Source organism: Hydra vulgaris, chromosome 14, assembly GCF_038396675.1.
Source record: "Hydra vulgaris chromosome 14, alternate assembly HydraT2T_AEP".
NCBI classification, from domain to species: Eukaryota; Metazoa; Cnidaria; class Hydrozoa; order Anthoathecata; family Hydridae; genus Hydra; species Hydra vulgaris.
The window spans coordinates 14,004,833-14,018,995 of NC_088933.1; the positions used below are offsets into that span (position 1 = coordinate 14,004,833).

General features: G+C 26.2%; 1 protein-coding gene across 2 annotated transcripts in view; it reads right to left on the reverse strand.

The window, feature by feature from the left end:
- Positions 1-14,163, reverse strand: part of LOC100212915 (aminopeptidase Ey) — a 63,531-nt gene that overhangs the window by 30,853 nt on the left and 18,515 nt on the right. For both annotated transcript variants that reach the window (XM_065818601.1, XM_065818602.1), the window contains exons 6-12: positions 12,692-12,846; positions 11,990-12,103; positions 9,863-9,997; positions 8,967-9,032; positions 8,001-8,066; positions 7,453-7,625; positions 4,441-4,541 (exon numbers count right to left, since the gene is read on the reverse strand). In XM_065818601.1, coding sequence (XP_065674673.1) covers positions 4,441-4,541; positions 7,453-7,625; positions 8,001-8,066; positions 8,967-9,032; positions 9,863-9,997; positions 11,990-12,103; positions 12,692-12,846 — 810 coding nt within the window. The remainder of the gene's footprint in view (positions 1-4,440; positions 4,542-7,452; positions 7,626-8,000; positions 8,067-8,966; positions 9,033-9,862; positions 9,998-11,989; positions 12,104-12,691; positions 12,847-14,163) is intronic.

Consider the following 14,163-nt stretch of genomic DNA (forward strand, 5'->3'; position numbering starts at 1 on the left):
TTCCAGTTCTTAACTGCTCCTCCCGTTAATTTCAACTGAAAAGCTAGAATGTTGTACATTTTTTAATTGATCTTTTCCTTGGAGTTCTTTGTTAAGTATATTGTAATGTTGGGTCAAGTCTACTAGAAATGCAAATTTTTCAATAAACTCTTTTTCTTCTAGCTCTGGTGGATAATCTTTGTTGATAATTTTGAAAAAATCCAACATATTTTGTCTCAAATCATAAGTTCTTTTCAGCATATTAGCTCTAGAAAGCCATCTAACCTCAGTATAATAAAGCAGACCACCATATTCAGAGTCATTTTTAGCAAGAAAAGCCTCAAATTGCCTACTTCGTAATGCACTGGACTTAATGCTGTTTATTGCTTTAACTACTACAGACATTACATTTTCCACATCCATAGTCTTTGCTGTTAAATTTTGCTGACGAATAATACAATGCTGCTTAATTAATGACAAGTTGTTTTCTGCCATTTCATTTTTCAGTCTGGAAACAACACCCTTTTTTTTTCCAATCATTGAGCTGCCACCATCTAATGTAACTGAAATTAATCTGTTGTAAGTCAAGTTGTACTTTTAAAAAACTTTCTTCATGGCAAGAAAAATGTCTTCCCCTGTTGTTCTGCCTTGCATATGATAGATGTCAAGTAGCTCTTCAGTAACAAGAAAATCGTTATCAATACCACGAATAAAAATAGCTAATTGAGCAGTTTGTGATATATCAGTTGATTCATCAATAGCTATTGAATAATACTGAAATGCTTTTATTTTTTTAGTCAATGACAAACTCAGATCATCAGCAATATCACATGTTCTTTGTGTAATTGTTTGTCTTGAGAGGGAGATATTATTTAAAATTTTCAATTTTTCAGGACAAATGTTTTTAAACACAATTTCAAGATATTCCTTAATAATTTCCCCATCACTGAATGGTTTACAATTTTTAGCTAAAAAAAGACTCACTTCATAACTTGCAATAGCAGCATTTTCTGTTTCAGTGTTAGCCCTTTTTAATAAATCTTGTTGTTCAAATAACTTATTTTTCAATTTAATTGATTTTTCTTTCCGCACCTCGTTGACAAACTGATTATAAGTTTTTGAATGTTTTGTATCATAGTGCCTCTATAAATTATATTCTTTGCACACTGAAACCGATTCATTACATACTAAACATACTAGCACTGAATTACATTCAACAAAAAAGTATTTAGTTTGCCATTCATCATTAAATAAACGACATTCCTTGTCGATTTTTCGTTGTTTTGATTTTGAAGATGCCATTTACAATTAAAAAACGCAAATGGTAATTGCCGGCAGTGCCGGCAATTACCATTTCTTGAAAAGACTTGTTCATGTGGTTCTGTTCTGCCTTTTCTCAACAACTTTTGTATGGACCTGGTCAGTTCCTGAATAAGACATTTTCCAGTCATTTATCATGCTTTGCATGAAAGCAATGTTTGCAACTAATGAATGCTTATTATTATTGCAACAAAAATGCATCAAATATTGACAAAAGTTTCTTGATTCCTGGGTTATTCAATTGTCTTTGATTCTTATTGTATTTCATTAACATTATACATTCATGGTGTGCTTCCATGACTATTTTGCAAATGTTTTTTTTTTTTTCACTTATTGGAGGGATATATGCCTTCATATAATGCTTCATTATTAACTGTAAGAGATAATGCAGCATTAAGGTTAAATCTTTAAATCGTTATAGGTTTGGAAACAGGCAAAGAACTACTTGCTTCTTTGTTGACAGTTTGTGCCTCTTGTTTCCTTTGTTTTGACAACATGGATATCAGGGGTGGTCCCTAATATCATTAGGATATTTCAATCATTATGTCTAGTTTCCATTACTGTAGATTTATATTAGAAAATTATTTTTAGATATAACAACTTTAAAATATTAATAGTAAAATATAATTTAATACCTAAATAAATTTTTTTTGTTTGTTCCATAAATTAAAACACACTATTTACTTTTAGAGTGGAAACAGATATCTGATCAGTTAGATATCTGACAGAATTTGAATCTTATGAATTTAAATAGTAGGCAATCAATCAATCATCAAGAATCTGATAAATTTAGATAGTAGCCAACCCAACTTCCTTTCCAACCCACCTTCAAATCCATCAAATATTCAAATTCAAACTTGTAAAAAACTTAAACAAAGTTAAATTAAATTCCAAATAAATTATAACAGTAAATGTGATTTTAAAAAATAACAAGTTGTTTTTATTATCCATTAAAAAATTTTATTACAAAAAAAGTTTATTTTTTACATGATTTATGCTAACTCATATGTAATCAGATTGCAGAAAAACATTAACAGCCATTGATTTTAGGCCAAAACCTGCTACCAAAAAATTGAACAGCTGTCTACAACCATATTTTAATTCTTGGGGCAGCTGGGACACCCTGACATATATATATATATATATATATATATATATATATATATATATATATATATATATTTATATATATACATATATATATATATATATATATATATATATATATACATAAATATATATATGCAATTATTTTTAAGTTAATATATATATATATATATATATATATATATATATATATATATATATATATATATATATATATATATATATATATATATATGTAAGATTTTTTTTATATCTGACTAAATTAAAAGACTTGTGTTGTTTGCATACCTGAGTTTGAAAAAGTATATATATATATATATATATATATATATATATATATATATATATATATATATATATATATATATATATATATATATATATGTATACACACACACATATATATATATATTTATGTATACATTCTGTGATTAAACATTTCTTCTGTTTTACCCTTTTGTTTTAATGTTAATTGTAAGCTTCGCTAACTCCACTGTATAGAGATGACATTTGAGCGCAGTGATGAGCATTGTACTTATAATTTATAATAATGATTAATGAGCTAATGAATGAAATGCTTCTAAAATAATAATAAATTTCAACAAAAACAATTTTTACAAAAAATAACAAATATATAAAGTAACATGTAACATTGTTCCCTTAAAACAAAAATCTTTTCAAAATGCACTGGGAACTAGTGAACTTCAAGATGCACCGGGAACTTCAAAACAAGTTCTATTTTATCAAATGGTATTATAATTTTGAAATAAAATATAAAAAACTATTGAACAAAAGTTTAAGTTGTAAGTGAATTATTATTTATTCAATATAGTATTAATTGAACTAAATTTTAGATTAATTAAGGTTGCAAATTAAACTAAGCATAAAGAGGCTGTAATTGAGGTATTAAATTATAATAAACAAAAAAAAGTTAGAATTCAGTTTGTAAGTGCTAACAACTTTTTTTAATTTTTATATTTTTTTTATATATTGCTTTTTATATGGATAAGCTATATTTTCTAAACTCAATGAATTCTAATTAAATAAAACTAAACATTTTTAAAAGCAAAACATTGTTTTCTTTTCAAAACATTTTGTTTCTCTCTTTACTCTCAAAAAAGCAAACCCTATGTTTTCATACCAACTGTTGTAAAAAACTAATACACCATTTTTGTAAAAGAGTTAGAGGTTATAATAAATTGAAATTAAACAATTGTGTCACACAGTTGAAATCAAACAACTGCGTCACACAAAAAATTGAAATCAAACAACTGTGTCACACAATAAATTTTGTAAAAACGATTGAGATTTAATCCCGCTGAATTCACTAGTAGTACTGCACTTATTTTTTCTATTAATCTTGTTTGTCAAGGTTTGTGCTTTACACAAACTTTGTGTCAAACATCTAACTTTAGAATTGAGAGGCTTGTAACTAGTAATAGAGTTGAGAATGTTATAACAATAAGATGGTAGAAGACTTTTAATACTAAACTAAAATAATTGTGAAATTTTATTTTATATCAACTAAATTTTATTAGTTAATTAATACATCCTGTGCACTTTTCCGGATGTAAGAGTTTACATGCTGACATGTTTTTCTTTTATTAAAAAATTTACCCTTTTGAAGTCTTTACCTTTGAAAAAACTATAGTTTAAAGTAAAAAAATTATTTTGTTAAAAAAGTGCTAAATAGTAATAATAAATAAGTGGTTCTAATATTTGAAAATTCAGGAACACACTCTGAACTTTCCAACTAATCTTAGGATAAGTCTTCTCTTTAGTATTAGTTTGTTCATACAAAAGTTTTAAGGTTATTAAACTATTTTTTTATTCCAACTGAAGTATTAAAGTTATTCTCGAAGGCTTACACTCTCCTTCATTTCCAGTATTTTTAGAAGTACCGCAAGGTTATATCTTTGCTCTTGGATTATTTACTGTATTTTAATATTTTTGTTTCTGTATTATTTGTTTTAAAAATGTTTTACATGCTGACATAGTTGAAGTTTCAAACAAAAATATAAAACAAACACTTACTGTTATTCATTTTTAACCAATCAGTTTTGATTTCACTTTTTGTCCATTTTCCAGATGTTTTGTTAAGAACAGTATAAGAAAATGGAATCATCCATTTGTAGCTATAAGTAAGGAAAAATGAAACAAAAATAATAATAATAAAAAATTAATATAAAACAGTCAGTCCTTTTTATAAACAACTTTAAAAGACTTCAAAAAGGAAATTCCTACTTCTCCAAAATGTTTTTTTTTACTAATTTGACAAAAAATAATATGGACTTAGTACTGCAGAAATATGGTTAGAAAAAATTTGGTTCTTTTTTTTTTTCACTAAACTTTTAAAATCTTTTCAAATTTTTTTTTTTTTGTAGACTTTGTATCCTAATCAATCCTAATCCTAATCATTTAGAAATACTTCAATTTTTTATAAACAACTAGACCATTTAAAATCATTCTAAACATCTAGCCATTATTTAAATATCATTCAGATCTTCTAAAACTATTTAGACCACAACTAATAAGAATATCTTTAAAAATCTAGAAAATCTATAATCTACGAGAAAAAACCTTACAAAAAATAAATATATGAAAGCAACAAAGAAAAAAACTAACAACATCCAAATAAGTGTATGCATATATATATATATATATATATATATATATATATATATATATATATATATATATATATATATATATATATATATATATATATATATATATATATATGTATACAGGGGCGGATCCAGCATTTTTTGATCTTTGAGATAGCTAACTTCCAGACATGGAGCAAACTCCAAACATTTATATGTTTATACATATGTCAAATAAGGATGCTTTGCAAAAAATTGCGATGATTGGAGGCTGGGAACAAAAAGCCCCAAATTTTGTGGCCCCCCCCCGGCCCCCAACGGGGGGGCACCAAGGTTATGAAATATTTTTTGTACTGTTCTCAACTAGACTTATATTCATCCATAAATTTTAAGTTTCATAGTATTATCTTTCAGCGTTTAAAAATAATGACCATATAAAATTTATAACCCCCTCAAATTGAGGGGGGTTTAAACTTTATATGGTCATAATTTTTGAAAGCTAAAATATTTTACTATGAAATTTAAAATTTATGGATGAATATTAGTCTAGTTAAAAACAGTACAAAAAATATTTCATTAACTTGTTGCTCTCACGTTTGGGGCAGGGGGGGGCACAAAATTTGGGGCTTTTTTGTTCCCAGCCTCCAATCATCGCAATTTTTTGCAAAGCATCCTTATTTGACATATGTATAAACATATAAATGTTTGGAGTTTGCTCCATGTCTGGAAGTTAGCTATCTCAAAGATCAAAAAATGCTGGATCCGCCCCTGGTATATATATATTTACTATAGCGTATTTAGATAACAAATTGTTACTATTTTTTTCTACCATTGTAACACAGCGTTTTTATAAAAAGAAAAAAAAAACAAAGATTGATGAAAGAAAAGATTGGTTCCCAATGCTAAACCCTCAGTTGATGTGGTAGTAGTAGTGGCACTCCTTTGTGGCGTATGTATGTATGTATGTATGTATACATGTATGTATATGTATATGTATATGTATATATACATATATATATATATATATATATATATATATATATATATATATATATATATATATTAGGGTGGTCCTTAAAACAACTTTTTTAAAAAAAATCTGCTTCCACCCCTTAAATGTGTTCTATATAATACGAAAACACTAGGTTTAAATTTTTTTTGAAAAAAACATATTTATAGAGGTCCCCCAAGACCCTTTAATATTTAACGGGTCCCTAATATTTTCGAAAAAAAAGTTTCTAAAAAATAGGTCAACCTGGTACTCAAATGAAGCGCAATTATATAAAAATTTCAAAAATATTATTCATTTTGAAAAATAAATTTGAAGTTTAAACTTATTTATCACAATTATCATGAAAAATTCACTTATTTCATTTTTTGCTAAAAAACAAGATTTTTACGTAGTAAAACCTAAAATAACTTTATTATTTCAAAATGAATGTTATTTTTGAAATTTTTATATAATTTCGCTTCATTTGAGTACCAGGTTGACCTATTTTCGAGAAACTTTTTTTTTTTTTAAATATTAGGGACCCGTTAAATATTAAAGGGTTTTGGGGGACCTCTAAAAATATTTTTTATTCAACAAAATTTTAAACCTAGTGTTTTTGTATTATATAGAACACATTTAAAGGGTGGGAGCAGATTTTTTTCAAAAAAATTGTTTTTAGGGCCACCCTAATATATATATATATATATTAAAACCTGATATATATTTGAAAATACTAAAGTGAAGCAACATTACAACGATGTGACAATGGTTGAAGGTTGGTTGACAAGAGCAGGTCCAACTATGTTTACAATGGGATTTTGCATCTAGTCTAAGAGAGAAAGAGCATCATTCAAAAATCCACTCCAGATATTGCAATAGTTTTCCATACAAGAACAGATTTGAGATTTATAGAGATAAAGATTAGAATCCGGAGTAAGTAAAGTGGTGTTGTAAGTAAACAACTTTAGCAAATGCTAATTTCGCAATGGATTTGATATATGGTTTACAAGAAAGATAAGAAGTAAGAGTTAGTCCTAGAAGACAAAGGGTGGAAGACTCATCAAGTACATTACCATTCATAAAAATAGAAAGATCTAGATTGTTGTGATAACGATTAGTTGAGAATAATTGAGTTTAAATAAAATAAATATTATTAGACTTCAATCAACATAGAACACATAAAAACAATCAATTTAAAACATATAAACTCAGTGAACATAAAATACAATCAACTTCTAACACAAATAATATGATTTCCCTTTTGTGCTTTGTTATTCAGTTCGCAATACTCACTTTTGTGGCCATAAATAATACAAAAATAAATTTTATAATTAATATTTGTAGGTTATGTCTCAAAATTATCTCTAAATAATTTTAATTTCTTTTTTAAAGTAATTTGTCTGAAATATTAACAAAACGATTACAAAAACTTATAGTTTAAAATCTCACTCATAAGTAGAATTAAACTTAGATTTCTTTAACTCTGGATTTCTGTCTGCATAAAATCGAGATTGAGTCACCTCAAAGCCTCCTGAAATAGATTTGACACTCACTACTGGAAAACCCATTTGAAGAGTCCATGTATCCATTATTTCAGATATATTGTATATACCACCAGATGCCTGGAAATAAAATCACAAAAAAACAGCTAAAAATTATATCAAAATTTACTAAAAAATATAAAAATTAATAAAAAATATTTTATGAAAATTTAAAAAACGCTTTGCAGTATTTGTTAGTTAAGAAATATACAATAAATATAAAACAAATAAACAAAAAAACAAAGAAGCAAAAAAAAAAAAAAATTACTAACCTTAAACACAAAATATTTCTTAAATTAAACACTACTCTTAATTTCTCTTACAACATTCTCTCATACATTCTTAAATTTAATTATACAGAAATAAAATAGTAATCCCTTTACTCATAAACAAAGTTAAAACTTAGCAACCTTTTACATTGCATCTTTTTTTTACTAACATATAAAATTTATTTACCTCTTTTAGTGCATCCCAAAGATCTTTTGTTTTTGCATTACCATAAAGATTTTTGTTTAAATAAATCTAAATTAATAAGTTAACTATTTAAAAAATGTTAAAATTCTTTAAATTTATCATTCATATAAAATTGATATAAAAATACTTTTATCATAAATTCATTATGTAAATTTTTAACTAAATCAATGAATCATATAATAAATAAAGTTTATAGTTTGCTCGAAACTTTCCTCTCCTTCACACTTCATATTCTAGTGTTTTGTCACTTCTGTCTTTTTCTCGTTTATCATCCTCAGCTTCTATATCTTTTTTCATGTTTACCCTAGATTGTTGTAGATTTACCTTCTAGATCTAGGCTTTTCAGCTTCTTTTTTTTTTCCAATGCATAGATCTTAGTATTAGTTTTTTATTTCTCTTTAATTCATAATCCATACATGATCTGCATAGAATGCTCCCATTGTAAACAAATAATGAACTTTGAAAACAATATTAAAACGCAAAGAACTAAGATGTGAACCCTGAGGCACACCAACCTTTATTCTAAAACTCTTTCCATCTTTTAATTAGATTACTGTTTTGACATTCTTATACATTGCCATGATAACATCACTTAAAGTGAGTTTCATCACTGTTAAGTTTTACATAAAATATAATATATATTATAACATAAAAAAATTATTTGAAGATAAAAAAATAAATATATAGTTAATGAATAACAACATAAATAATCAATAGCAATATAAATAATATAAAGCTTCATAAAAAATAACTCATTTAAATGCTTTTGAAACAATCATATAATAAAAAACTATATTCAAGATCCCAATTTTAAAAGCGTATAAAATTTGTTAATCGCTATAATTGTTATAAAATGATCAAAATATAAGCAAGTTTTCATATTTAGAATAACAATAATAAATAATACATTAAAAGTTGATCATACAAATCAAATTATAAAATACTTACATTGACTCCTTTCTGAAAAACAGCATCACCAAGAAACCTGTTTAACATTCTTAAAATAAAACCACCCTAAAACAAATTGAAATTTCTTTGTTCATTAAAAATATTTTTTTCATTTATTTATTACATCATGTAATATAGAGTTAAAATAAAGAGCTTTTAATTATATGTTAAATAAATAAACTACAATTTATTTTAGAAACTTTGTTGTCAACAATCAACATCAGGCATATCTAAAATCTTGCATTATAAAAAAGTCAGTATATTAGTATTAAAGCAAATCAACAGCAAGTACTTCAACAAGAAATAATGAACTAACCACCATACTCGCCTTCTAATTATGATTAGTAACTGTATATACAATACCTTAAATAACAAATTACAAATTATACTCCAAATAACCTTAAAAAATGTGGCTAAAGACTTTCAGAAAAACCTGAAAAGAATGCAAATATGCAAGCAGAGACCTAGAGAGGATTGAAAGCAAGAAATTTGTTGCATCCTTATCAAATACTTTACAATTGAGGTTTCGATTCCAGATTGATTAAGCATAAAAAAAAATCAACTTCTCATCTATACCTAATGTGATAGTATTGATGTGGTAGAGCGCTCGCTTAACCAGTACACTATGAGTTTGATACCCCACCATGTCCCGGGTAGTAACATGGTCAACTTGTTTCTCTGCGCAGCGACCTAATTTGTCATGGTTAATTTTTCAAAGTTAGAGAGTGTTGTTACTAAAATTAAAGTAGCTTCCTTGACTGTAGTGCCTTCTCTGCTTTGTTGAGGTGAATTAACATTAAAAAAAAAATTTGTTTATTTTATTGCGAAGTGATTTTTTAAAAAGTTGAATTATAAATAGACAAATTTTGTAAAAAAAATTGTTATTTCAATTATACCTTCTGATATGTGATTGCATCAAAAATTTCACTGATTTCATCTGGATGGTTAACTTCAATAAAGATTGGATGGGAAGTAACAAGAGCATCCAGCTTTAATGCAGTAGCTCGATCAGAAATTACTTGATCATCAAGCTGAAATAATTTTTAAAGTAAAATATTTTATACTAAAAATATACATAAAATATTTATTTTTTATTTATTTTTAGTTTTATTCTTATTTATGCATAAAAATACTAAAATTTTAATGCATACATTCCACTGAGTATTAAAAATATAATTTTTCATGCATACATATCATTGGATATTAAAAATATAAATTTTTATACATATATTCCATTGGGCATTAGAATTTAAAACTTTATTTTATTACATTACTACAAATATTATTATCATTAATTTTTTTTTTTTTTTTGCTATTCATAATTTTTTTTACAATTCTTAATTCCATATACATTGTTTTACTTTGTTGTTTTGAGTGAAACTTTACTTGAAGTTGTTTTATAAGCATATTTTCATTTTTTATTGTTTTCAGTATTTGTCAATTTTTTTGTTGTTGTAGTTTGTTGTTCATTATTTTTCAAGTGAAACTTTTCTATTAATGATAAATTAATTATTAGTAAATTTTTGGTGTCACCCCTCTAGACTTTCACTTTGAGGGCCAACGACATGGGTTTCAATATAAATAATTTGTAATAAAGCATTTTCTAATCCAAACCAATATTTGGTTGGCTTTGCATTTTATTATGTGATTAACTTTTGTTTATTGATATGAAGGATTGATTTTTTTTTATTTCCATGACCATACATTTTGAAATATTAAATTTCACAAGCCAGTTTTGAGTCCACTTAAAAGCTAAATTTTTATCTGATTGCAAAGAAAGAGTTGATGCACAGAAAACCATTTCATTCAAAATTTTGCATCTGCACACAGCTTGGTTACATTTTTTAGAGTTTCCGGCCAATTGTTAATAAATAGCACTAACAAAAGTGGTCCAATTACTGACCCTTGTGGTACACAACTTGTAATTTCTGCCCAAAAGGATGCATTTTCATCTATCACAATTCTTTGTTTTCTTTCTTTTAAAAGAGACCAAATATTTCATAAGCTATTAGTTTAAACAACAATCTTTTATGTGGCACTGTGTCAAATGATCTGGTAAAATCCAAAAAAAATATCAACAGGTTTACCATTCTCTAAGGTGGTTGAAATAAAATCAGGTGTTTCAAACAGATTTTTTGAGCATGATTTATTTGTAACAAAACTGTGCTTTTACTTGACTATTGGTTTGAAGTTTATATCTAATTTGCTTTCCATTATTTTACATGCGAAGTGAATGATAACAGGCGGTAGTTTCTGCTAAAGTTTTTTTGTCTTTGTACAAAGCAGTGATATTTGAAAAGTAGCAGTGATATCTAAATTGCACTATCTGTATGTTAGTTTCAAATGACTCTTCAAAAATATATGGAAGTGGAATGGCAAAGGCTGATGCACAAATGTTTAAAATAGCTGAATGTCAATTATCACAACTTGGTTTGTTTTCTTTCTAATTTTTTTAATCTTAGAAGGACATTTGTCACATGTCAAATCTGTTTGTGATCATGTGTGACTTTCTGTGGGTGATCATGTGTAAACTACTGTGCATGATCATGAGTGAACTTCTATGCGTGATCATGTGTGAAATTCTGTGCGTGACACACATCATTAATGTAAGCCACTCTTTGCTTAAAAAATTTTCATATAGATTTTAACTAAATGAGTGTAGATTAGAAATTGCCAATTATATCATTTTAAAAATAATAGATGTAACACTACAAATTTTGAATTTGAAAATGTTAAACAGAGAGTTTGAGTCAGATTGTTAATAACTCAATAAAAGCCTAATTGAGCCTTATTAAAAACATGTATTTATTATTATAGAGTCAAACCAATAGAACAATTTTATGTGTATTTTAGTTGTAACAACATTTATTAAGATGTTAGAAAAAGTGAAAATAGTAGAAGTAAGTCTTGCTCAACCCCAAATTAATTTAATGAAACATAATAACTATATACATATATAAAATGTACAAAAAATGTTTTTATAAACAATCATAAATATATTAGTTTTAAATAATCAAACTTACAAAATCCCATTCTGGAAAACATTTAGCAACACCTAAATATTCAACATAAGAAGCAAACCCTTCATTCAACCATAAATCTGACCACCATTCATTTGTAACAATATTACCAAACCACTAAAATGTTAAAAATACTTAAATTAAAAAACTACAATTATACAAAAAATTAAATATAAAATGTTAACACAATCATGTATGAATTAGCATAACTTACATAAATAATGATATTTTAGGCTTTATAATATATTCATAGCCTTTACAACAGATTTAGCTTTCATCTTTATTTTACTGTTTAATAACTTTTTTATTTATCTAAGAAATCAAAACGAAAAATATATATATACATATATACACACATATGTATATATATATATATATATATATATATATATATATATATATATATATATATATATATATATATATATATATATATATATATATATATATCGCTTCATGAGCGAGAAGCTCCAAGTTCCATCCTCATTACACCCATGGTAGTACTGTGCTCAACTTGTTTCTCTGTGCAACAGCCTTGTTAGTCAAGGTTCGTGTTTCGTAAGTTGAGGTTTGTAAACATAATAAAGTAGTAGTAGCCTTTTTGACCTAGCAGTAGCTTCCTAGACCTAGAAGTAACCTCTTCATATGTAGTAGCTGTCTCTGTCCTTGGGAAGTAAATAACAAAAAAAAAAAGTACAAACACACCATGTGAGCTAATTCGTGAGACACCACTGATGCAACATATTCTTTGTTACTAAGAGCGGATTCTTTTGGGTCATAAAGTAAAGCTGTCAATCGATAAGTCATTAATCCCCAGTTTTCCATTGCACCAGCAGCAAAATCAGGAAGTCCAATCATATCTAAAGTAAAATAAATTAATTGCTTTATGATAATCTTATATATATACATATACATATATATATACATATACATATATATATACATATACATATATATATACATATACATATATATATATATATATACATATATATATATACATATATACATATATATATATACATATATGTATATATATATATGTATGTATGTATATACATATATACATATATATACGTTTTTATTATAATATATTTATATATACTTTTATAACATATATACAAGGTGCAATTTAAGTGATTGCAAATCACTAATTAAGATGAACCAAAGCCATTAAGCATTCTTGAAGCTATTCTTACACAGGCTATTCTAGATCATTTTCGACAATGCTGACCATATTTAGGAGCCACCCAAATTTAGAAATTTAGGACCTTTTTTTATTTTTATTTTTATTTTTTTATTTTTTTTTACAGGAAATATTGAAATAAGCCTTGTTAAGAACTGTTAAGCCATTTGAGTTTTACTTACAAACTGGCGATTTCACATACGCATTACAACATTTATGTTATGCCAAACCTTTTCCAATTAGAGTATTTAAACAGTCTTCTTAAATAGTTTATGCTAAAAACAATTATACAGTAATTAATTGTTGTAAAAAACATTTTCACTGCAATTGTGAAAAATATTTTTTTTGTGACCAGGGCTGCATGAACATTGATACATCCTAAAAATTTATCATGCTTAACATGGTGAGGCTGATAATGATAATAATCATCATCATTTTTACTTTAACATTTTTCTTTTATGCTGTTCCTATATTATAAACAGCCTCAAGCATCTTCCTTTCTTAACTGAAGCTTGTTCATACAATAGTTAACACACTCTTTGCAAATTTTCTTACTTTTATATATACCTTTTTTTTTCTAAAACTGCTATCTCTTTATATATCTTTATATGCTGAGACTTAAATCATCTGCATCCTCATTGCTCAACATACCAAAACCACCTGAATCTTCTCAGACAAACCTTGTCTGATAAACTCACTATTTCTAATCTCTAAGACCATGGCTTTTTTTCTTATCTTGTTAGAATCACATCACACATCCTTATGATCATCATCTCTCTTAATATGTCAAGAGCAACAGCACTTGCTCATCCTTTACACTTAGTCCATGATATTTTCCTGTTATTACAGTTAAAAAAGTCACCTTTAGTACAACATGATCAAAAGCTAATTCATTGTCAAAAAGTAAACTGTTAGACTCAAGATGGGAACTAGAAGTTTGGGAACTAGAAGCTTGTTTTTTAAAGATTCAAAGACTTTGGTAATAATAAAA